The 25,628-nt window shown below is 40.4% G+C and overlaps 2 protein-coding genes across 7 annotated transcripts in view; one reads left to right on the forward strand and one right to left on the reverse strand.

Annotated features, from left to right (window-relative positions):
• Positions 1-10,416: 10,416 nt before the first annotated feature.
• TIMM9 (translocase of inner mitochondrial membrane 9) lies at positions 10,417-17,636 on the reverse strand. Of its 5 annotated transcripts, none has more exons than XM_032189166.1 (4): positions 17,544-17,636; positions 14,015-14,078; positions 13,571-13,666; positions 10,417-10,933 (listed from the first exon to the last, which is right to left on the reverse strand). In XM_032189166.1, exons 2-4 carry the CDS (start codon positions 14,051-14,053, stop codon positions 10,799-10,801), a joined length of 270 nt encoding a protein of 89 aa, XP_032045057.1. In that variant the 5' UTR covers positions 14,054-14,078; positions 17,544-17,636; the 3' UTR covers positions 10,417-10,798. The 5 variants fall into 5 exon arrangements, with proteins under 5 accessions (XP_032045057.1, XP_032045054.1, XP_032045053.1 ...); XM_032189163.1 differs by having other exon boundaries at positions 14,015-14,083; XM_032189162.1 differs by lacking the exon at positions 17,544-17,636 and adding an exon at positions 17,311-17,429 and having other exon boundaries at positions 14,015-14,083.
• Positions 17,637-17,811: 175 nt separating this feature from the next.
• The window catches only part of KIAA0586 (KIAA0586 ortholog), a 69,641-nt gene continuing 61,824 nt past the window's right edge, over positions 17,812-25,628 (forward strand). For both annotated transcript variants that reach the window (XM_032189159.1, XM_032189160.1), the window contains exons 1-9: positions 17,812-17,868; positions 19,130-19,209; positions 19,978-20,047; positions 20,944-21,010; positions 21,700-21,877; positions 22,258-22,491; positions 23,075-23,246; positions 23,779-23,946; positions 25,409-25,529. In XM_032189159.1, coding sequence (XP_032045050.1) covers positions 19,207-19,209; positions 19,978-20,047; positions 20,944-21,010; positions 21,700-21,877; positions 22,258-22,491; positions 23,075-23,246; positions 23,779-23,946; positions 25,409-25,529 — 1,013 coding nt within the window. In that variant the 5' untranslated portion in view covers positions 17,812-17,868; positions 19,130-19,206. The remainder of the gene's footprint in view (positions 17,869-19,129; positions 19,210-19,977; positions 20,048-20,943; positions 21,011-21,699; positions 21,878-22,257; positions 22,492-23,074; positions 23,247-23,778; positions 23,947-25,408; positions 25,530-25,628) is intronic.

Here is a 25,628-nt window from a genome sequence, read left to right on the forward strand (position 1 = left end):
TTTCAGAGTTTTTATTTTGTTACAAAAAGACAAAAAATGAAATATATAACAACGATGAAGTTATTTAACAAGATTTCTAAAGCTGAAATTTTTGTGTAAAATAAGGTATCTTGCAACTTGTTAAATATATTTATTCAGACATTGGATGTTGTATTTTTATGTATTTTTTAAAATATTAATAAAATTGGAAAAAAAAATCTAGGTTAGTTCACTCTTTCGATAAAACATACCTATCAGTTATGGCTCTTACAGGAGGTTTTATCCAGTGGCCATGCCTGTATTAAAAGTGGGTCCGTCGATGTGTCCTCTACAATATAGATCTGTAAGCGGGCATCTGGATTAAACTATGACTTTATTTGGAAACTTTGGCAGTCCTAGTACTTAACCTTGTTTTGAGGAACAAAATTTTTTGGGTTGCCCTTAAGATACTTTGTCACAAGTTCTTGTGTTTGCTATACTGCCGAATGAATTTATATCTCCCAAAGTTGAGATGCAACAATAAAGTAAAGCAACTGTGTCTGCTTTGTCTGTGGATTGTCCCACAGACAGATACATTTTGTAAATAACTCTTCCAAAACCATGTATTTAAAGCAGTTTGCATATACATTATGTATAAAAGTGATTTTTTATCAATTTTTTTATTCATGTTTGTACATTGGAAGGGGTTCTTAACCCCTTTTTCTGTGTTTAATATGCTGTAGAGTAATAACATAGATGCTCTAGACTGTATATCAGGATATTCTGGTTCACACAGCAGAAAGTCAGAACGAAACACTAGTGATGGAGTAGCATTACTAAAATTGATGTTTCTTGAAATCTCATTTTACAACATTTGTCAACTTGTGATTCCGATTCCTTCCATTTTCGCAGAAAATTAAAGAAAAAGTACTCTTGTAACTGCAATTTTTCTGTCTTTTCTTAAGCAAAGCAGAACTATTTCAATGTAAGATAAATATGGAGCTCACTAGACAGCATTAATAAAGGCTATGTTTTAAACATAGGCTTTAAATTCTATTTTTATTTAAACGATTGTTCTTGTAAATGTCCAGACTTATCTAAATAGGGAAATTATTCTCCATGGATTGTTGTAAAGGCTTTTTTTCAGAGTTAGCTTTCACTGTTAACCTCCTAGTAGCTGTGAATAAAATAGCAATACTCATTTTAAAGGAAATAACAGGGTCATGGTCTATCAGATTATCTTCCATGATTAGTATTTATAGAAGTAAATTTTAAATTCAGCGAAACAAGACTAATTTATGTTTTATGCAGATATCTAACCTCTGTCTACATACTGTATGAAGGTTTAAACAGATATATACACACAGTCAACATGCATAAATGATGGATGAGCTCTCAGCCACCTCCGTTTTGGCATTGATATTCACTGTATGTACACTTACTGCTTCTCCTTATCTCTTAAGAATGTTTAAAATAGCGCATGGAAGATTTCCATGAGACATGGAAATCCAGTCTAACTGATTGCTGCTGCTTCATATAAAGAAAACTCTTCCCCATTCCCTGTTTCCACCTGCTTACCTCACAGTAGTACTAATCAGAGCCATGGAATAACAATTAACATTATTATCCTGAGAGAAAGTTAACCAGCAAGAAAAGATGGATGAGTTTACCAGCAAAACCTCTCACGTGTCTCTGGTTTCCTAGTTCTGTCTTTTTGGCAAGAAGTATATCAGTTAGCCATGATTATTCAGTAGATGTTTAAAGTGATATTTTTTAATGTCATAAACTATAGGGAAAAACAGATTATAATATGGGACTATGCTGCTCTAAAATTGAAATCAACAAGACCTAACAGGTCTTTTATTTCTAACTGTTATAATCCATTCATTTCTGTTTTGTTGCCATAAAGCAAACTCCAAAGTGCTTTCCAATGCCTTGAGTTAAAGTTCATACTGTTGAGGACACAGTAATTATGATTACACTGAATTGGGATTTTTTTTTAAACAAGAGATTACATATCATGTTTGCAGGAACAATCAAAAATAAAGCACCCTCTTGGCAGTCTTCCCTGTTCTGCCTCCTAATGTGCAGTTTTTGACAAAATGATACACGCTATTTCAGGCTTAGTTAGGAGGTAGCAAAATTGCAAAGGATTAAGGGATCAAACACTTACAACTGCTATAAAGGTCTCTAAGAAAATTCAGACCTTCCCCTACCACCTACAGCTGATATGAATAACTACCAGATTTCTGGCAGGCTTATTACTTTAGATTGTATCAGTAGATAATTTGAAAGTTAGAAAACAAAAATTCTGCATGCAAGGAAAAAGGGCAAAAAAAGGTTTGCTACTTTACTCGAGTTCTTTCTTTTCATGAAAGTGTGTCCAACTATACGTATACTAATGAGTTTTTATTTTATCTCTAAGGTGTAAGTTAGGCAACACCCAGTTTAATCTCCTTGTTTCTGGTTCCTCCATCGGACTGCTTGTGTTTGAGAACCCACTTAATCACTTTGCTTCTGCCTGATCTGTTCAAAGATGTCGGAACAAAATAACAAAGCATTGTTTCAACAGAAGTCTTACAGACTTATGGTAATAACTGGAAGTAAAAGCAGGAGTGAATAAAAGCGTGTATATTCATGAAACATAATGCATTTGACTTTCACAGGGAGCAGCAAAGACCTTTAATTTGAAGGATGGCAGTAGAGGAGAAAGTGAAATCACTTGCTCACTTTGAGGTATTTTGTACAAGTTCGACTGAGATTCTTAATTTATTTTAATACATAGTAATAGATTAATGTAGACAGCAGTTTTTGAAGTGGGTTCATATTCTTATTTTACATGGTAAGGGACACCAGAATTGCACAGAATGGCTTTGGTGTAGAGCTGGAAGGAGAAGTGGAATGTTTGGATTCTCAGCTCGTGTCTCAGTTAGGCTATCCACTTGAGAGTGCCTTCTTTCTCCAAATAGCTTTGTCAAGAAGATGGCATTTCACACAGAAAAGTCAATGTTAAATTCTAATGAAATGTTCTTTTCTCTGTTAAAAATGTTCTTGGATATCTGAGGTGGTCAAATGGGTTTTCTGGGCAGCATTTACTGGAATCTTTTACAGCAGTAAAGTCTAAGAAGTAAGTCTAAGAAATGCTGTTGTGCTCTTTTTCAAGAGCATGTTTGGTTTGATCACTTGAAACAAAACTGACAGTTGGACTAGAAGACTGATTCACAGGTTGAAACAGAAAACCAGTGTGTTAAAAGTATGTTGAGCTGTTTATTTCACTGTGCCCTTGTGTTTTGCAGATACTGTGCACTAAAACCTTGGTTATTTTTAGTTCTCTGTACTTGGAATTTTATTATTTGCTACAAAGTGCAGGATAAAGACTACCTCTGAAGATGTAAAACACGACAGAGCAGTGTAACCAATGGGGATGTTGCCAGAAACTGACTCATTTTAATTCCAGGGCTTAGGGAAAAAAAAAAAAAAAAAAAAAAAAAAAACAACTTTTTATAATTAGCTCACACTCCTACCAAGCTGTTGCCCTCAAATTTGGGGAAAATCTGTCATTATACCATGTTGTCTCCCTACAGCCTGATGACGAATACTCCCTGCACTGTCGTTTAAAGAAAACTGAAACGATAAGACAATCTTAATTATGAAAGCAGACCACTTCTCAACCTTTCTAAGAATAGGACTTTGCTGGCTTCCTCTGTGTTTTGAATTATCTCACCCCTATTCCTGCTGCTTCCCGTTTTCAGAGATCCTACTTTCTGTTCTGGAGTGGGACTGTGCTGGTTGGTTCAGCTTTAGGTCTCCAACTGCCTGCTATTTATAATAGTACTACCATTACGCTGTTGCTTGTCCTATAGTAATAGCTTTTGAGGGTGAAAAAGGGTCTTGGTTTTACAGTATTTGGCTTTAATTTACCAATACAGCTCACACATTTTGACAAAAAAGCAACTATTGTGACTGTTACTTTCTCTATATGTCGTTGTTTGCCAGCAAAGAAAATCAGCACTAGCGCTCCATTACAGCTGTGAAAACCTGCAGGATGTTTATCAGCAGTGCATTTGCCTAACTCACATTGTGAGCCTTGTTCTCAATAGACACAATTATTATGTGCTATTGGCTCCGTCTCTCTATTTCCCTGGTTTTCAGAGTAGCCCAGCAATATTTCCATTCCAGCCCTGTCAGTTTCTTCAGCTATTTCTAAACCACTGTTTCTAATCCCTCATCTGGGTACAGCTTGACCTAATTTGCCACGATCCTGCCAGCTATGCCAGTTACATAAGGAGGGGCAAGATGTGGAATTTGTATGAAATACATTGTTTGTTTCGCACAAGGGTGATTATTTCTTTTTTTTAACAAGCCACTTGTTTACATCTATGGCCAGCTTAAAACCGTATCTCTTGATGGTCATTCATTTTGTGAAAATTACTTCCTCTAGGGATTGGTAAGGTTTAAAGTTATTTTTGAAGAAGAAAAAGAGATGAAAAAAAGCTTGATTCCTTCTGCTTACACTTGGCACAGAGGAGTGTGGGGGGGGAACTATCTCACCACGTGGGGTGCAGTTTTTCATAGTGCAACCACTGATCATCTCTGTCTGCCCACGTCAGGCCCAGTCTCTTAAAACTGTTATTTATTACGCTGTTCATTCTTTTCCCTTTCAGTTTATTGCCCTGTACACCCAGTGGCTCCGTCTGCGCTGCCTTTCCCTGCTCCCTGCTCCACCTCAGGGCGAGGCCGCCGCACTCTGTCACCTGCAGCATTTCTCTGCCCTCCTCCCTACATCTCCTGAAGGCAATAAAAAGCCATAGGAATGTATTTTTATTATGATTTTCCTCACGCACTGACCGCAGGACCTTTCCCCTGCACGGGGAGGCCCCGCCGGCCTGCAGCACCTCAGGCTCCACACGCGTGAGGGGCCAGTTACCAGCGGGGCTCCCGACCTTCCCTCAGCCTTGCCGCCACCTCAGCCCCTGTTCAGGCAGTATTTTAAGGCCCAAATGGAGGTGCAGGAGCTCAGATGTAGCCTCTGAAGTGACTTAAACCATGTCTAAGGTGGCTTCAACCACCGCCCCCGAGACCAAGCTGTCCTGAGGCGGGCGGGAGAACCCGCCATCGCGCTGCAACCTCCCGCCTGCTTCCCGCAGGGCAGAGGCGCTTTTTCCTGAAGAGATAAGCAGGCCCCGCTGTGCAAACACGGTCAGAGAGGCGGCCAACGCCCCTTTCCTTACCGATAAGGTGGTTACAGTGCACCCTTCGTCTGAGGAGGCTTGAAATCCTGTCAGCTGTGGCTCCTGGAGTGTCCCTGGAGTCACAGTGCACACAAATCTATCACGTGCTTGGGCAGAAAGTGAGGAAAATGGGTCTTTAATCCCACACCCCAGTAAGGGCAGGATCTGTCAAACAGAGAAATAGCCACCTACTGGATTTCTGCTTTATTTAAAATTCAAATAATCATCTCCCCTTCACGTTACATGCAAAAAATGACAGTATAGCAAGTATGCTACCTTAGTAAATACTTACACAGTAAGCCCAGCTCCCTCAGCACTCCTCTCCCATTCCTTTAGAGAGGACCCAAGTTACAGAATAATAATTATAAAAACAGCCACTGTCAGTTCAAACATTGTGTCCTATTAGCCATGAGGGTAGTCAAGCACTGGAACAGATGTCCTGCAGGTGGTTGATGCACTGTGGGTGTCAGGGTTCAAAGGACCTTTGGACAATGCCCTCAATAACACACTTTAACTTTTGGTTAGCCCTGAAGTGGTCAGACAGTTGGACCTGATGATTGTTGCAGGTCCCTTCCAACTGAATTATTCTGTATTTTTTGAAAATGTTGACTTTTTAAAGAGCAATTAGTGTGTTTCTTGTGTCTTTCAGTTGCACCTGTTTCTATATTTGAGACATCTTGAGCAAACAGCGGACCATCATTTTACAGTCCTAGTCCTGAACTACAAAAGCTTGAATGTTGAATGCTGCCTGCTCTATTTAACGAAAGAAGAACCAAACACCAAAAGTCTAAGTATGTTCCTCAGGTGAAATATATATATATATATATTTAATTGTAATATTTAGTAAAACTATAACAATTTAGAATCCTTTTGATGCTATCTTAAAATTCTGGGTACACGCAAGGTGTAATTTAAGTGTCACATTTCCAAATTGGGCCAGACTCGTTCAAGAAATTGGGAGCCGAACTGAATGGACTCCCCAAGATTTGAATGAGATCATTTGGGTACTGTGTGCTGACTTTCTAATGTAGCTAACAGAAAATGCTGAGAAAATGCTTGTTGCTTAAGCTCCAGTTCTCCAAGTCCAAGTTTCAGTATTTAAGAGTAGAGAGGAATGCCTCCTTGCACTGAAGTCACAGTCGCACTCCTCCTGGCATTATTGTTTAGCCCTCACTTTTCTTACAAAAGATTGCTTTTGCATCCTTTGCCTCCCTTCCAGCTAAGAGCTCAAGCACTCAGTGGGGGTTACAGAAATTAGGACTTTGCTCCCATCCCTGAAAGAACTCAAGGACCCTCTATTATAATCTTCCAGATGATTGATGTGATCACTCTGCCAGCACCGCTGATGCACAGGGCATTCTGCAGCAAGGCTCTTATTTGACCTTTCCTGTTGAAATTGTTCCACTCTCTGTGGGCTGACCAGTAATTGCATGATTTTCTAGCCTTTTGGTTCAACGCTCGTCTAAAGAGGAAGGACCTGTGTTCTATGCTGCAATGAATGTCACCTCCAAAGAGTGTCCATTCACCAGCCCAGTCTCATCAACCCCCTTTTAGGCAGGCTACTCAGCTGTTGCCTTCTGTCCCCTCCCACCTCCACTCTGGCTCCTTTTGTCACAGCTTTCTTAGTACTCCCTCCTCAGCACCACTCCATTTTTCATCCTTTCTCCTCTTTCCACCAGGATTGTTTCCATTCCTGCACTTAAACTAACATGCTTCAGCAAGGTGATTCACTTACCCTCCACGCCACACCTTACCTTTAATATTGTTGCCTTTCATTTAGGAACTCAGGTAGGAACCAGAGACTATGTTGTAGTCTCTTTTATTATTATTTAGACTGTGCATGCACTATCCTGTGCAGAGCTGAAGCTCTTCCAGAGGAAGAATGGAGAATATACACAATTAAGCTATGTCATGGAGGTTTGAATACTCTGCTCGGAGAGAAAACGTGTGGATAAGGTTCCCACCAGCAGAAATGGGATCTCTGCTCATTGCACTTAATCACTGGGATAGCTGAAAAACCTGCATCTATCATCCATACGCAGTAAGCAAACCCCCAAAATACATACAAGATAATCTTGCTGGCAGAATCCTACTACATTTAGGTACAAGATAAACACCGGTGCTATCAGAAGCCAGGCAGTTAGATATGTGACTACTGATACACTTTACACACAGAAGTGTATTGCAATTCAGTGGGCATTTTGTGAAAACCAAAAGGGACAACTGCTAGAAATCTAGCCTTATGTTTGTACCTTTGACTATCTTCCTCTTTAAGAGAGGCTTGGGATGTACAATACCAAACGTAATTTAAATGAACCATTAGCTAATTGTACTTCAATTTAATTCTATCCTTTAAAGACTAACACATGGTTGAATCTAAAGATAAGGCTTTGAGTTAGCAAATCTGTAACCATTGCAGCAGCTCATCTTCAGGCTACGAGGTTCTGACCTGCTAGACATGATGAAGGAGGTGGGGCAGGACTTGATCCCTTAAACAATAAACTGTTGATTATGAGTAAAAACTTTAACCTAGCTTGCCTTTGTAGACATTCCCAGCCTTCTCAGTGGGTATCTATCCAGGCACTCCTGAAATACTGATTTTGCCTTCGCAGTTTTTTTTTGAGGACAGAGCACTGGCAGCAACCTGGTACTGAGGAAAGAACAGCTACAGCCCTTTGCTAATACACGCTAATAAATACATGCATAATGCAATAATATTAATAAAATGCATGCGAGGCACTAAAACACAGAGCGACTCTTTCAGTGCTGTGGATCATTCCCAATCCCCAAACCCAGGTGACAAAGGCTTACGGGACACCATTTTCCGAATAACATCAGTTAAGCTGTTTGTCAGGTAATGCTGCCTCACCAAGGAAGCAAAGGGAAGTCAAAGTTCAGCAAAACAAAGTAACCTCTTAAGAACATTTTCACTGTTGCTCTGTGTGCACCACCCCAGGGGCTTAGTTACATTGATGCACTTTATTTCCAAGCTGAAATATATTTGTATCATCATTCTTGGGTGCAGAGACCTGGATTGAAGATGTGGGAACACTGTGACATCCACTAAAGAAACCCTAGTCAGTATAACCATGCTGCTCCCGCTGCAGTCAGAGCTTTTATCCAGGCAGGATCATTTCAGGGTAGCAGCTATCAACAAAACGTTCAATCAGCGACACTTTAATCCCTTGTTTGCTTACAGAGCATGGGGAGGGAGAGGCAGGGAGAACTGGTGCCTGAATAGATTTTAAGAATGTATGTTTTCCCTGGATAACAGTGGGTTAAGGTGGCTTGAAAACTGGAGTCCAAGGAAACTGGGGAGCCTGAAAGTAATTTATTAACTAAGTCTCTCTAATACTTGCCTAACCTTTAGTACGATAAATCTGTCTTAACAAATATTTACACATCTTCCTACCCCCAAAACCTAAAACATGAGGGAAAAATATGTATTTTTTTAATCCTCCTCACTTCAGCCTCAAGGAAATTTGCCCCAAAGACACGAACATCCTCCAGTCCCATAACTTAAAACTCTTAAATCACTCTTCCGATTAAGTGTTCTCTTTCCACACTAAAATGCAAGGAGAAAATGGAATATTTTCAATTATATTACCTTAAAAAGTCTTTTTGTTAGACATTCAAAGAAAAGCCTTAAATATTTAATATGGATGCATTGCTTCTAAGGGCCATAACGTTTATCATCGAAGCATAGCAAACAATCTGGATGTTATTAGTCTGTTATTCCTTTGAAAAAAACCTGGACCTTCCAGTCTTGCTGCCTTATTTGGGCTATTTTTCAGCCTTTACCATTTTAGAATTAGCTGTTAGCCATCTCCAAGGTAACAAGGCATGGGCTATGTAGGAAAAAGCAGTGATGTGGATACTACAAAACACGTCAGTGAGAATATACGAGCATATTTGTTTCCTCCACCTTTGAAAGGCATACAGACAGATCTCCGTGGAGAGCTGGAGCAGCTTTGAACAGCAGCAAGATGAGCAGTGTCCAGTGGAAGGGGCAGGTGTACTGTGCTGCAGTCAGCGCCCAGTAATCCACAGCCTGGGCAGCTGAGAGTTATAGTAGTAAAGAAAAAAAAAATTCAAAAAGAGGCAAGGCAGGAAATTATGTTTTCAAACTGCTGATGGAATTCAAAAGCTAGAGACAAGCCAACAACAACAAAAAGGCACGCAGGCAGGCCTCCTGCCATTTCTGTTCCTTGCTGTTGCCTATAGAAGAGCTATTTTACATCAGCTGCCAGTTTCTGTTTCAGTCTTCATTGCTTGATATCTCAATGTACATGCTAATTCTGACATCCAGTTCCATTTGTTACTGTGTTTTATTAGCGAGAACTGAAGCAAAATGTGTGCGCTAGCTATCAGGATGTTACAGTGGTTACTGACGAAAGTGCACTCTATTTTTTCCTCTGTTCTGTACTCCAGAACGCAGCTATTTGATAATGAAACAGGAATGAGCTGTCATTCGACTGTACTAACAGTGACTACAGAATCTCAGCTATCAGGAGCCTTTCAGCAGAGCACAGTTTTTTCCAAACCAAAGCCACATCATCAGGACAGTCTTCACAAACTTCTCTGTACCCATCCAGCAGCAAGAGAGGCACCATCCCGTGCTTATCTTGTACTTCAGTTGCGTGAATGCCACCAGAGAGGAGCAACCTGCCAGCAAGCTCAGTGCTCGGAGCGATTCATACTTACATCAGGCAACGAAGCCAGTTTTACAGGACCCCCAGGCTTCCCAGAGGGAAACAAGGAGAGCACAGGAGCTGCCTTGGGCACAGGTGCTGCTAATGACACACTCATTTCACTTGTCAAGGAATGACCTGGTAAAACACGAGGCAAACATAACCTAGGGATACGCTGGCAAAGCATCCCTGCCTACCTGAGCTCATTAGCTGTAGCAGTTGACTGCTGTTTGCAATAACCCTCGGCTCCATGCTCTGATAATCAGCAGCCAGCGCTCCAGGAGGCTCCGAATGATCACAAGGCTCTGAGAGGGTGGCTGGTAATGAAACAACTGAAGTTCTTCCTGAGTTAAGAGATACAGCACATCCACAAATACCTCCCTGCTGAAATGAAGTCATCAATCTGGTTATCTGTCAGCAGCAACAAACGAACGAGACTCTAAGAGAGGATGAGAAGTAAGACTGCAACACGAGGTGGCTCTCAAGTAGCCTCCTAAGAAGTATCTTTGGAAAGAACATACATACAACCATACCACACGGGTTCATTCATTTTACTTGAATTAAATAAAAAAGTGCATTTCCATATTACACTTTTATTTTGCCTCTGAATCAGTCCTAACAGAAGAAATCCAACTTTCCCAACCCCCCCAAATTTAAACATACCAGCCTGCAGGCCCTGAAAGAGGCTGTATCAGTATTATGCCATTGTAGAGTGAGAAGGACCTCAGAAGCAGACTCCATTGCCAGCCAACACTCGCTAACTTCATGTGTGACCCTTCATGGCTTCCACTTTCCAAACAGCATCTAGAACTCTCTTCGGAGTTGCTGGACATGCACCTTGACAGTAGAAAATCCAAAATGTGTTCCTGCCCAATGAACACTGGCACTGCATACAAAGTCTGAACAGAGGGCTCTTGTCTAACGAGGTTGGCCAAGCAGTCCTGCTTTAGCTGCCAGAGCTTCGTTCTGCTGAATATGATACTCCTGGAATCTCATGGAGATCCTCTGTGTCATTTTTAAATACTTCTGTAGGCAGTGGTCTGAGCAAGTCATCTGGAGGAAAAGGAAAACAGCAAGCTTCAAACAGTAAGTCAACCACCTCCCTAAACAGGACCCAGAATATAATCATCTACAGGGATGTAAGACATGAGATGCAGTCACCTAACCTGTGTTTAGTCTCAAGCTGAGGACTTAATAGGTCACAGTCTCTCTGTGCTGTAGAAAATATTAGGTTTAGCTTTCAAGGAATGCCTGAAACATCTTTTAATATTCATTCTTAATAAAACATCTTAGAACTAGGAGATATTACCATTTTACCCTCGGACAGCTCTTGTGAAACTGAAGTACATAAAACATTTTATTCTGCAGTAAATACTAGATCTATTTTTCTCTCGTTTTCCCTTTTTCTGAATTTGTTTTCACAAACACCTATTTTTGACAGCCAACTATGGTGCAGTGTGTTAGCTCAGTTTAACCTTTCTTTGACCTTGATCCTTTTACCTCTATCATTCTTCTTGTACCTGCTTGGTTAACCTTCACAAGAAGCAACCAGGAACCCTCTGAAGCTCTGTCAGCCATCAAGCTGGACAGGGACAGAAATAACAAGGCCTATTCCACAGGTACTGTTATATATTTATTCACTTTTCTGTAACTGTAGAGAAAAAGTTAAGAAATCTAGTTCTGAGCTCCAGTTCTACCAATCAGATATTCTGTGTCATGGTTCCAAACCTTGCTATCACTGTAAAAGTCAACAAACTCAGATAAGAAGGAAAGACAACATCTTTGCATGCTTACTAGAAAACCAGAAATTGCTTTGATTCTGCTCAGTATAAAGGGATGTGAAAAGCAGAAGGGCTGGAAGTGAACAAGACAAAGAACCTGAGCACCCTCTCAGTTCCACTCTTCTCTCTCTGCCCGACCTGGCACCAGTTACAGCAAAACCTGTTAAGCAGGAGTTAAGTCTGAGTAGGAAACCAAAGGCTGCTGAATTCTGGAACTACCCCAAGCCACATCTTCCCGAGGGCGTGGTATTTGTGATACGGTGCCTGGGGAAGTCTGGACTTGCACTGGGGACTGCTGTAAGGAAAGAGGTCAGGAGCTGCTTTAACAAATGCAGAATCTCAAAGGAAATTCACGGTGGTATTTGTCTTAACTATTTAATAAGAAACTACAACTCGAAATAGGAAATAAGGATTAGATCAGACTAGTGACCCATCTAGACGAGTTTGCTGTTTCCAGCAGGGGCCACAGCCAGATGCTTTGCAAGAAAATCCGTAACAGATAAGTATGGAACAAGCTCCCCTCCCGAATATTTCTTCCTAGCCTCCACTTTTAAACAGATGGCTCTTCTACAGCCAAACACTGCTCCTTTGCAGATCATAGAAGGGGAAGCAAAAAACAGACGATCAGAGGCTAAGATTTTCTTTTTTTTTTTTTTTTTGGATGAGCTAAACAACCTTTACAATTAATTCCTCTCCAATGAGCATTCTTTGGTTTTGAATCCAAGTCTTTAACAAAAGACAATACGAACCCTTATTTTTCAAAGAAATATTAGTAACTCTTTAGCAAAAGAAAGAACTACAGTCTTCTGCTAGAAATCAAATGTCATCCCTCAAAAAATAAAGAGGTTGTGCCCCTAACACTTCTGTCAGGTCTGGTACAGTTCAAACCAGTTCCAAATGTGCTGGTAAAAGCCACTGACAAGACCTTGCTCAGAATTACTCTGACCACCCATAATCAAGAAAAATTCCACTAAAGCAGACACTGAGATCAGGGTAACAAGAAATCGGTCTTGGAAAGCTAGGAGAGCTTTGCTTAGTGCAGCAAAACAAAAGCTGGAAGGAGACGTGATTTTTGCCTGCACTGAGGGGCAGTTGTTAAACTGGTTATTAGACTTGTAACCAACTTAATTAGGAAATGCTGGAACAGCCTCCCAACAGGAGAGAAAAGGTAAAATAAATAAATAAATAAATAAAAATAGGCAACTCATCTTTTCAGATGAGTTTCTAATCATTTTTGCAAGTGACTGTACGACAGAGCTCCCTGCAATGCAGGGAACTGGATTAAGCAGCCAGGGTTTCACAGGCCTGTGTTTCTTTGACTCTACAATGCAGCCAACGCAGGTAGGATTCTGCCTGTGGGGAACCGGGTGCAGACTGCAGAGGCATGCAACTTCCATGCCCCTAAAGCTATCACCCATCTGCACAAGAACTTCCTCTGATAGCTCAGAGGATAAAATACACAGAGCTGCATGAAGCAGCCACTGCTCACAGTTTCCTCTGTGTATATACACCAAAGAGAAGGACAAAACCTAAAGAGGCCCTGGTTCATTATTTGTGTGTAGCTGATGATGCAACACATGGAAAGCATTTGGCTTTTTTTGTTTATTTTGTCTTTATTTATTTATTTTTTTTTACAGCAGACTGTTAGGGTGCAAAGAAATATCTGTTATCACCTTTGGACGTGTTTACAGAACCAAAGCTACAGACAAACTATTTCCTTTCCTTCCACTAGCACACTTCTTTTCTCACTTGGAAGCTGCGTGCCACAACACCTATGCTCCTCCAAAGACCGCTAGCTAGGTTTTTAGCTGGTTGAAAGACCAAAACCTTCTAAATTACTTTTGAAATTTGAACATAGAACAGAAATTCTACCAAAAGGTAATTAAAAACATAGGAAACATTCACATACCTCTTCTGGTCTAACTTCTCTGCTAGTGAAATCCTTTACACAATCTAGGAAGCAGTTCTCTGTGATTTTATTGTATGTTCCCAGGAACTCCTTGAACTATAAATAAAAATTGAACACACAATGAGTGTTAAGAATCTACATCAATTTGTCTTAGACACAGTTTCATGAGCCATCTGGTGACATTAAGATTTAAATGACAAGTCACTAGAAGATGTTACTGTCAGTCATTAGATTCGGCACAAAATGCTGTTAGTGCTCAAATAAACCAGATGTTACACAGTGCCAGTGGTCAGACGTTTAAATGTTGGTTGTTACAGAACAAATCTCATCTCAGAAGACAACTGAAAGATCCTTTTCTCCTTCTCCAGGCCCTGTTGCTTTTACTCTATGGGACAAAGCAACACAAGATCTTCAAAGCCACTGCTCGTGAATACAGCATCTTACCTGCTTGATCTGATCCGTTTCTGATATTTGTCCAGCCATATTCTGCTGCCTGTGATTCAGTCACCTGTTCTGAAGACACAAGTTGAGTTTGACACAAAAGCACACATCCTGACTTCAACGTCTTACAACAGAATGGAAATTTATACATTCCCAAAATGTATTACAGGCAAAGTTGCTAGCAAACTTTCAAGCCACCCACTTGAAGGAAAGTTACCTATTTGAAATGTATGCAATTAAAAGAACATCCCAGATAATTCCGGATACTAAATCTTCACAGATCCACCTCGAACTGCTGTCCTTTAAACACTTTAAGTATTTCAAACTGTTAAAGTGACTATGGAGGGAAGAGAAAAAATCATAAATGTTTTCAGACACAAAGTAAAAGCAGAGTGGCGGAAAAGCAAGCCCTAACATTATCTAGCCTTGTAATTTCAGTGACTTTAGATGCCATTTGTAAAAACTGTAAGAAAAAGTATAAAAAAGTAACAACTCTGAATCGGTCAGTGTGGATCAGAGAAGCAGACACACTGCTGCTGTGCAGCTGCATTCTCACCAAACCCTTCAACCACAGTGAACGTGCCAGTCTTTTATACAGCAAGTTAAATGCAAGAAATCACAAAGGAGTGAGAACAGCCTTAAAGGAAAACAAACAAACAAATATAAATGGAAGAGTGAGCAGCCAGGGATGCAAGAATTTAAGCAAGCATCCTGAAGGAAGGCTCACATTCCTAATTCGACACCGTAAACAAGTTAAGGCTTGAAAATGAACCTCCAGGCTTCCTAGAACAGTGAAACCTAGTCATTTTTTCCTTTATTTTACATATTACCCAGGACCTTTTGCAGATGATAGCACAAGTTAATGTTATACCTTGAAGAGAACAAGCTCCTTCAGTTTTATTCACTATAGCCAGTGGAAATAAAAATAGTACCAAAGTGTAAATTGTGAAGAGTTCATCTAGCCCTGTAGCAAGGGCAACTTGTAATTATTCTTGCGTTATGCTTTGTCAAATTTTGAGCCAGACATCCGTATTTTAGAAAGCTTAAACTATTCCAGTCCCTCGGCAGGAGTAGGGGGGGGAAGGGAGAGGGTAAGCAGCCTTCTGAACAAGAACAAAAAGACAAAACTTCTACAAGAGAAAGAAAACCAAGCAACTAAGCAGCACTATGGAGCTCTTGCAAGTATGCATTCTCCCTCCTCCTCCCAGTAGCAGAATAATTATGATATTTCCCTGTTAAAATTCCACTTTATCACTACATAGGAAGTGTGTGGCGATAGAATTCAGGGACTAAAGATAAGGAACACGCATGAATTTTGCATTTAAGATACCTGTCCCCATGACCACGATTTACCATGGGTAGATAAACTACACAGGCTATTCTTTTAAAAAAGAACCTGCAAAATAAGGTTACTGAGAAGAAACAAAGCATTACTTGGGTTAATGTAAGCTCTAACTTGTTTTAAGAGAAGAGGACGCGATTATCCTCTGGGACAACTAGTGAAAATGGATGGCATCTCCACTCTCATTTCCCAGTCTGTTACAAGAAATGAAAAACAAACAAAAAAACAGACAATTCTGCCAAGTCACTTTAAGGAGATTATTAAACAGGCAACTAAAACACACTGAGAACAGAGAAGACTTTTGTCCTCTCCCAAACACAGAGAGCAAAAAGCTTCAGCTCCTGTCAGTGCCATTTTCTCACACTGTGTATTGCTTCACTGTCTGTTTATAACAAACCTGATCTTTTGTTCTTCTGTCACTGCTTTGGCAAGCTTGAAGTTCCACCAAGCTGTCACACTTGGGAAATAGCTCCGATTCGAAGCAGCCCAATGGCACTATCTGGTTTTAAATGTCTGAAGCACTAGTCCCTCTACAGGTATTTTACACTTTCTACACTGCAGACAGTGGAATTATATGGCTGTAGTGCCCTGTGAAACACCAAAAAAGTGATCCCAGAGCCCAGAACAGAACTGGCACAGGACCCAGCTCCTTACCTAGCTGCTCAAACAGCTCCAGCACACCTCGGGTTTAAGCCCACACAGTCTGCCTTACTTTCCTCTAGGATAAATGCAATTTCAAAATTCACCATTGCACCTTTCAACACCTGACACCGAAGGAAGCAGACAGCTCTGAAGGGCAGTGGGTGATGGTGTCAGGGGGCCTCCCGGTCCATGTGCTTTGGATCATGGGGAAAGCAGCAATAGCTGGGGGGTCTCCCTTCTCAAAGGGCCCTGGTGCTCCTCCAGACATGTTTTTACGTACAAGAGAGATGTACTTTGAAAATAAGACTCTCTGAGCCTAATTAACAATTAAGGAGAACTTGGGGTTCAGCCTGTTCAAACCTATTCTCTGTGAAAGCCCAACCCCAACTCCCCGCCCTGTTTGAGAACCTGGAAAGCACTCCTAATATTTCTTTCTGCTGCTGCCATGGAGACTTGAAATCACCAGGTAGTCACAGCTTCTCTTTAAAAAGGTAAAGGTACTTCATTAAACAAAAGCAGCGGTTAGTTTAAGGATCGCTAAGTATGGGTCAATCATCTACCAGGAGCCAGAAATACAAATATCAGAGCTCTCCTAAAATTGTGTACAGGTGAGAACATGATTTCCCCAGCTGTATCTGCAGACTTTTGGAAGCAGAGGGCTCACAAACACAACTCCTAAGCGATAATAACCAAAAATTATCATTATGTACAGCTGAGGAGCCTGCCTCCATTTACACCCAGCCGTTCCTACATGAGACACACGCTGCAAACTCCACTAAGGAATTTGTGTTTTCTTTCCCCACTCACGTAATGAACATTTGTGCCAATTACCTAATCTTGAGTCAACAGGACTCTTCCCATGGAAACTAAACAAGCCCAGCGTTGTGATTTTTATTTTTATTTCCCCCTCAACCTTGTCGCTGGGAGCTGAGCACTGCTGGGAACGGCAGGACGTGGTGCTGCGGGTGACATTGGCAGAGGAGGAAGGCTGGATGAGATGATCCTGAAGGTTTTGTCTTTTCCACCCTTCACGATTCTGGGGTTTTACTGAGGGCGAGACCCAACGGCGAGCGCGGGGCGGGCACCACACACACGAGGCTTTAATTTCATTTTTATTTTGTCCTCTCCCCGCTCTAAGCGCACAACACCACGGAGGCGCCTCAACACGCCTGGAAACGGCACAAAACGGGGCAAAAACCCCACAAACAGCGGCGGAGCCCTCACAGGGACCCCATTCCCGCCCCCCCCCCCCCGTCCCCTCACCACAGCGCTCCCCCCTCCCCCCCCCCTTCCCGCCGCCCGCGCGCGCACTCACCCGCCCGCCACGAGCCGGCCACGCGGGGAGGGGAGGGAGAGGCGCGGGATCCGCCGATTCGCCACCAGGCGTGGCGAATCTGCGAGCGCGACCCCCCACCGCCAGCTTTACCTTCCCGGCCCCCCAGCGCCGGAAGTGGCAGCACCGGGCGCTGTTGCCATGGTAACCGGGTGCGGGCCGCGGCCTAGGCCCGGCCCTGCCCTGAGGGGTTGTGCCCGGATCCTTTTTTTAACCTTTTATTCCCAGACGCAAAACGCCGGGAGCCGCGCTGCGGGAGCCTGATGGACGGGGAAAGCGACTCCAGCATCAGCCAAGACTCCTCGGGCAGCCTCACGGCCGGCGACGTCCTCGTCCGCTCCACCAGCGTCCACCGCGAGCAGCCCCTGGGGGCCGGCGGCCGCCGTCAGGCAGTGGCCGTCGCTGTGAAGAAGCTTCGCGGAGCGGCTTCTGCCGGCCCCGCCGCCCGTGCGGCTCTGGGGAGAGGCCCCCCGGCCTCGCTGCCCGGCCGCGCTCCGTGCGGCAGGCCGGCTGATGTCCTGGCCGGCAGCGCCGCACGAGGTACGGGTGTGGTAGCTTCGCGGTAGGATCATACCGCGTTGGTTCCAGTTATATGGCGCTTTATAATTTAGGAAGTTATTTCGTCTTCTCATCCTGTCGACATCAGCACTTTGAGGTTGGGCTAAGTGATCGTGGAGGTCTTTTCCAACCTAAATGATTCTGTGATTTTTACAGCGCTTTTTCAAAGGTTGTGTTTGCTTTCTCTAGCTTTTATAGCTATAACTGTGTTTTCCCTGTGGAGGGTGACTCCTGCAGGGTCAGAGCTCCATGAACTGAACTCCAGTCCTGACCCCGCGTTCAGAGTCTGTCTAATCGGAAAAAAATCATGGCCATCGTCAGAGCATCACATTTCAAAATATGTTAGGCAGGAAAGGTGGTAGCTAGCATCAGAGGATAAAACTATCTGTGTGCAGGGACTTATATAGGAAACTTATTGACCCTCAACAACTTAACCACTAGATCAAGTGTCTTTACCGACGAGTCTTGTGTAGACAATGTAAACAAAATGAAAAAGTATATCCTTTGCTGTAACTTTTAAAAAACTATTTGTGGTAGCATTAACTATTTATTTATTTTTAATAAAATAATCGTTGTACCTTTTCTTTGTCACAAATTTTACAGTTAAGATGTCGTATTCCCAGCATATAAAAAGCTGTAGCGCTGTACCACGTGCTGTTCAAATTCAAAACTTACACATACAGTGCTGCTGATCTAGCCAGCTACACTATTCCTTGTATTTATTTACTGACTTTTAAAAAATCAATTAGTCTTTGTAAATTACAGTCTTTGGAGTTTAGAAAGGGATTTTTGTAAGTTTTTGAGGATCAGGGCTCAAACAGCTTCAACAGGTGTTAGTTTCATAGTGCTAGGAAGGCAGACTAGTCTGATAGTAATAAATTGTGTACCGTACTCAGTGTCATTCTGTAAGATGTGCCATATAAGTATTACTGTCTCTCTAAACAAGTAATTTTCTGTGTTCCTATGATTCTTAGACTTGATTTTTCACTAGACATTGTTGATTTTTCAGATGCTCTGTTTCTTCAATGAGTTTTTAGTGTACTGTAGAACAAGCCTATAATCCAGTTTCACAGAATCTGTTGACATTTGGAAGTTTCAGGTTGATGACTGTGGTCATTTGTGTTAGGAAAGTCATTATATTTGGATATTCAGCGATACAGAGAAGAGCTTGAGATTTGAGTTAAGAGACAATGAGAATGCATTCAAAATCATGGTAACTACAATAAAATTGCTTTTATTTTAGGAGTCCAAAGTGCTAAAGGACACCTAGAGCATCTTCCTTCAGTAGAAACTGCTGCAGAGCCCCTGTTTGTATCACAAATGGTAAGAAAAGTTACCGTAGCTTCCTGCAATCTTGGAGTAAGAGAACAGTGTTTTTCTCAAAAAGTTGCAGCTTCTGTAAAAGCTTAGCAGATCTTCCTGCTGAAGTGTTTGGAGGAGATTTATTTACTGCACTGCTATCTGTTGCATAGTTAATACCCAGGTATAGTTTTAAATGTTAGTGCAATTCCTCCTTTGAAAATGCTGTTGCACATTGCACAATATTTGTTAGAAAAACCTAAAGCTTCTTGTTTCGTTGGTGTTGTTTTGTTTTCCTCTTCATATCATAGGTATTGAAATAGACATCAGTTTATTTGGAACTCTTTAATGCTTATAATTAAAAGATTAACTTTTCTTTGATTCATTTATTGTGTCTTCCATGCAGTGTAGACTTGTCTAGAGGGCTTCCATTCAGTAATGAGCATGCCTGAGGATAAAATGAGTCTGCAATGTGAAAAGATTGCAGCAAAGTCCCCTCATGGCTCAGTAGACTTAGTAAGATGAATGAAAGTTCTCAAAAGGATGGTGCAGTAATGTTTTAAAATACAACACCATCAAACATGGTTAAGGAAGAGATTTTTACCTTTCTAACTTAGCTTTCTGACTCCTTGGTGACTGATTATTGTATCTTGTTTCATGACCATGTGTTACTACTGTGGAATTCCTTATACTTAGGTATTCAGAAATTCCATCTGCTTGTAAAATTTTGGCTACTGTTACCCTGTTACCACAGGCTTCGATGTGTGCTTTTCTGCTCTTCTTGTTTTGAAGGGTTATCCTAAAGAAGCTGCAGTACAAGAAAATTGTTCAGTGCTGCTGGAAGATAGCAGAAGCCCTAAAGGTAAGACAAGTTGCTATACTGAGACAGCCCTTTTTTCATAGGAAGATTGATTAGAGGGAAAACAAGCTTTAATTTTATCTTGGATATTCTTCAGTATAGAAAATTTTGAGTGCAAATATTCAGAGGTGTCTTTGCTAAAAATGGAGGTAATTGTAATTTACATTTTTAAATGTTGCAACTACAAATGTATGTGTTCTGCAAGCAACCTACACTATAAAGAATATATTTTTAGCTGCCTAGGAAATCGCATTGTTGATGCCTTTCCCTTGGATAAGGGAAAGTTCCCTTTGGTTTCTTGGATATCCGTGGCTGGGTAGAGAAAAGGAACAAGAATTGTTACGTCTGTATAAGGCCAAGAAGCAGTACTTTAGTTTCCTCTTCTGTGACTTGCAGAGGTAGCGACTGGCTGGCTTATCAGCATGGCTAATTAGCAGGAATGAAACTGTGAACCTGCTGCATCTTGGGTCAGTACCTCTGCTCAGTGAACAGTAGATGCAGGAGAGACTGCAAACTTTGTAGCATGATTAATAGCTATTAAAATATTTTGTTGTTATTCATGACGACTATGAGAAAACACATTCACAGTTCTAAAATACCATTTTAATTACATTAATTTCAAGTTGAAATTTGCAGCGTTTTACTAAATGGGTAGTCTGAGCTCTAGCTGCCTTTTATATAGCAATCTCTTTAACATTTTACAAAGTTAAGGTAACGTCATTGTCATTTTCAGAGCATAACAAAATGTGTTTTAGTGATAACGACATTTGATACCATGTAAAAATGTTACCTGAAGCTTACTGCCTACCTGTTACTTCAAAAACACTTTGTGTCTACTTCTACAATAGATGCTTTGTGTCAGTTAACCTAACAAAATGTTTTTTTGTCCTTCCACACAGATGATGTTTTTATTTCTCAGTATGCTACTGGACAGAAGGAGGCTTTGAGAGCAGTATTAAAGCAAAAGTAAGTCTGTGTTGTTCTATTTTTGTGTGTACAGTACATACTTCCTCAGTTTCTTCCAAAATATATATAGCTGGTAAGGAAGAATTATTATTTATTTTATTATATTATTTATTATATATCATTTATTTTTCTCTGTTAGCATTTTTCTGTCTATGAAGGTGTTTTCAGTTTATTTTGTCAATCAAGGGTCACGAAATATCTTTTTTATTTTGCATATCTTTGTAATGTCTTTAAACTACTTGAATTAATGTTTTCATGATACAAGAGCCAGGCAAGATTTGTTCCAACGGATAAGCCATCTAGTACCAAACTCATATAGGAGGTTTTTAAAGACCTATAAGAATATATGCTGTTTATCCATAGGCTGGAAATCTTCAAAATCAAAAATTATTTGGGAAGACTACACAAAATATAACCTGTAAACACATCCTTCGTTGTGGTTGCAGTCATCACATGAAAGTGCTTTTTATACTATAAACCATAACATAACCCCAAGAAATTTCTTGTGCCATACTAAAACATCAGAAAATTTGTTTTTTCTTGGATATCAAGAAGAAGGAAATGAAGGAGAAATGCTTATATATGTAGTGATTCCAGTGCTAAATGTAGGAAACCATTTGCTTGGAGGGCATTTTGATGCTTTCTCATTGCTTTCAATGCTTTTTATAGGAACTTGTTTATTTTTACAGAACTCAGAATACTCCTGTATTTAAGGAGGTGAAGGTACAGCTCTTAGGAAATGCTTCCACTGAAAGAAAGGAAACTGTTACTCAAGACACCAGGCCAACACACAAGGAAGCTGATTCTGCAACAACCATCGCAGCAGCAACTGCTGCTGCCATTGCTACCACAGCTCCGCTTCTCAAAGTAAGTAGCTTGTGGCAATATTAGTTCTTTGCCCACTTTGAAATAATAGATCTTCTAAGGAAGGTTGAAGTGATTGATGGCAGAACCAAAGAAAACTGAATATTTCCTGTGCTAGTGATTTCAGACTTACCATTACAGCAGAGAAAGCTAACTTGGATTTGACCAAGCGGGTTTTGGCTGACTATGGACAGAGACCATTTAATTTATCCTTTAGAAGAATTTAGTAGTACTGCTAAGCCACCAGACATTAAGGCCAACTGGTATTTTTTTGTGTCTTTTGGGAAGCAAATCCATCCGTGATGATGGGAAGGGTGTTTTGCTCTCTTCACGCTTGCACCTCTTTTACAGTAAGGTGGTTTTTGTTTGTTTGTTTTCCACAGGTTCAAAATGATTTGGAAGCAAAAGTTAACTCGGTTTCAGCATTACTTCATAAACTACAGGAGACTGACAGACAGCTGCAGCGTGTTGTTGAACAGCAAACAAATACGAAGACTCAGTATGAGAATCCCCAGTGCCATGAAAGAGTTGGTGAGCTTGAAAAACAAATGAATACTTTAATGCAGCAACGGATCCAGCATTTGGAAAAGTTACAGGAACAACAAATGAATATTCAGGTATCTATGTAAGGTGGCAAAAGCTTTTGCTTAATCATTTCTTCCATATCTCAGTGTTAATATTATAACCATTTGTTTTTAAAATTTGATTTAGATCTTAGTTTTAGAAAGAAAGAATGATCCAGAGGCCAGTGCATAAGCCACAAGCTTTCTGGGGAAAAGTTTATTTCTGGTTCTGGAAAATCTGAAATCTACCAGTTCGAGATTGCTGCTGCACCCCTCACCCCCAGTAATGCTTCTGTCTGCAGAAAGTTAATGCAAAAATTGCGGGAATGAGAACATTTCGCTAAGAAATCGGTTAGACCTTTGCTAATTGAGGGAACTTTCATTTAATAACTAGCTGGTCAGACTAAAAATCTAAGGATAACTACAGTTTGTTTCTTTGGACAGTCTTGCATGCTTCTTTGAAAGGAAGAGATATGCAACCATATCTGTGTTCTGTGGCTGCTGTAAATGCTTTTTTTTTTTCTTCTAAATATCATGCCAAAATCTGATTAATATGATTACATGATAAGTGCTCATGTTTAGAGTTTTGAGAAACTAATGTATGTATAAGAAATTCATTATAAATCTTCTCTTTTAGTCTCATCTCATTAGCTCTGCAGTCAACATGGGTGGCTTACAGCAAATTCGCCTACCATCTTCCAGTCTTGTGACAAAACAGCCTGAGAAGGCAGAACAGCAATTGCTTACTAACAGTGATGTATCTTCATGTCAGAAGAATTTATTTTCTACCAGAGGTCCACCTGTCCCAGGTGAAGACAAATTCTTAATATCTTAATGTCAGTGTTAGTTTTGCATTGATTTTATTTCAGTTAATACTAGATTACACACTGCACTAGCAGAGAGTAGTAAACATTTCTTCTGTATAATTGATTTCACAGCATAATATAGTATATATCATAAAACACTTATTCTGAAAATGTTCCAGTTTAAATTAAAGAGAGATTTTGGTGCTTTCTAACTGCATAGTCTGCACCAATTTGATTTTGTTTGTGAGGCCTAGATTTACACAAAATAACTTTTCTGAGAAGTAAACTTTGTAGAAGCTTGTATTGGGCTAGCTCATAGTATTAGTGTTTTTTTTCTTGCTTTGATCCTTTTATGATAGTACTTGGAAATATGACATTTTTTTTCCTGTTTATTACAGAACTAGATAAAAAATTACTTTGCATTTCTGTGAAAATTTCTTAATGTTGGCATGCATTTTTTCTCCAAATTTGTTTTCATATTAAGAGAATTCTTAACATATTTACATAACTATATATATTTTTCCCCCCTCTGAAGCCTATTCAAGTCAATTCCAGAGTAGTGGCATTCATACACAAAAATCTCCTCTAAAGACACCAGTTCCTCGGAGTTATGTTCCAGAACCTGTATCAAAAAATGTGAAAATCTCAAGGAAAGAAAACCCTATAACAGAAAAGGAAAATGTTCCCAAATCCACACATGAAGGTATGGTGAGTAAGTTACTCCTGTCCTTCAGTGGCATGAACAGTATGGTCTGGGGTTTATTCTGTGTGTTCCTCCCTTTTTTGAGGTGTTGTGTTGCTAGCACTTAGATGCTTACACTCAGAATATTGGAAAGTGCGTTTGGGAAAGGTTCATGTTGGAAATGTCAGCTACTCATAACCAACTAAAGATTTAATGACAGTACCGTGCTATCCTATAGCTTTAGACAGAATTTGTTGCCGAAATATACTGTGACCTGAAAAGTTAAAGACAATGACTATTCATTGTCAGGTTTAAAGAAGATGATATAAAATAATGTAAAATGGGAAAGCTACTCAAGAATTTCGTTATCACCAGCTTAATTTACTTTTTTTTTCACACAAATGCATCCACAGGGTCTCTGGGTTACGGTAATTAAAATAGTATGTGCAAAGCAAAATGAGTCATTTTCTTTTACTAATTGAGATCAATTTAGTGGTGTGAAACTTGGTTTTGAACATTTCGTCAAAAAGTAAAGCACCTTTTTAGGTGGTGTTTAGAGGAATTGCTTGAGGATCTAAGACAGAAGAAGGCCATTTAAAAGATCCAGGCATTGTACTTGTAACATCACGGACAAAATGCCAGTTGGTGTCTTCATCAGATTTTTCTTAGATTGCTGCTTCTGTCTCTCTTTTTTTCAATGCTGTTACTTTGTTCCCTGGGCCCAAGAATAAAAGAAGCCAGGTGAAGGAAGAAGAACAAATCTGTGACCCTATGGACAAAATGTTCCTCTGTGACTCTGTTAATTGCTTGTCATGGTTTCATTTATCTGTTTTTTGACCCTGCTAATATAAAGCAATCACACTAAGATAGATCTGTGTGAATGTTTTTATGTGATTTATCATATCTAAAGTAAGCATTTATTTAAAAAAAAAAAAAAAAAGCAACGTTATTTTTACTATCCTTGTTGGGTGTTACAGAATAATTAAATATTTGGAAAGGAAAAGAAAAAGTCGATCAAAGGGCTGGAGCACCTCTCCTATGAAGACAGGCTGAGGGAGTTGGGGTTGTTCAATCTGGAGAAGGGAAGACCTTAGAGCATCCTTCCAGTACCTAAAGAGGGCCTACAGGAAAGCTGTCAGGGAGTGTAGTGATAGTACAAGATGTAATGGTTTTAAATTAAAATGGGAGATTTAGATTACATCTGTAAGGAAGAAATTCTTTACTAGGAGAGTGGTCAGACAGTGGAACAGGCTGCCCAGAGAAGCTGTGACTGCCCCATCCCTGGAAATGCTCAAGGCCAGGTTGGATGGAGCTTTGAACAAGCTGATCTAGTGGAAGGCATCCCTGCCCATGGCAGTGGGGCTGGAATTAGATGATATTTAAGGTTCTTTCCAATCCAAACTATTCTGTGATTCTATGAAAAGAAAGTATTATATGTATTGAACAAACTTAACGGTACACATAACTTTTTCTTCTGCTGTAGGTGGAGGGAGACTTCTTGAGCATATTCTGAATCCTCAAGAAACTCTAGTAAGACAAAGGGATCCTTCTGAGAGGGAAACGTTAAACAATAATCAAACGGGCTGGCATTCCATGGTAGACAGGTAAATAACTGCAACAACCCTAAAATGAGGCAGATTTTTTTTGTTTGTTAATTTTAACGAGATTGATGATGTAACTGAATCACTGGGGTGGTTCTTGAG

This window comes from Aythya fuligula, chromosome 5 (assembly GCF_009819795.1).
Source record: "Aythya fuligula isolate bAytFul2 chromosome 5, bAytFul2.pri, whole genome shotgun sequence".
NCBI classification, from domain to species: Eukaryota; Metazoa; Chordata; class Aves; order Anseriformes; family Anatidae; genus Aythya; species Aythya fuligula.

Coding starts and splice junctions, on each gene's coding strand:
- TIMM9 (XM_032189166.1), bottom strand. CDS start 14,053: ATGGCTGGACAAATATCAGAAACGGATCAGATCAAGCAG. Junction 13,667..14,014: donor AAACGGATCAGATCAAGCAG/GTAAGATGCTGT, acceptor TTTTATTTATAG/TTCAAGGAGTTCCTGGGAAC. Junction 10,934..13,570: donor GAGAAGTTAGACCAGAAGAG/GTATGTGAATGT, acceptor CTTTTCCTCCAG/ATGACTTGCTCAGACCACTG.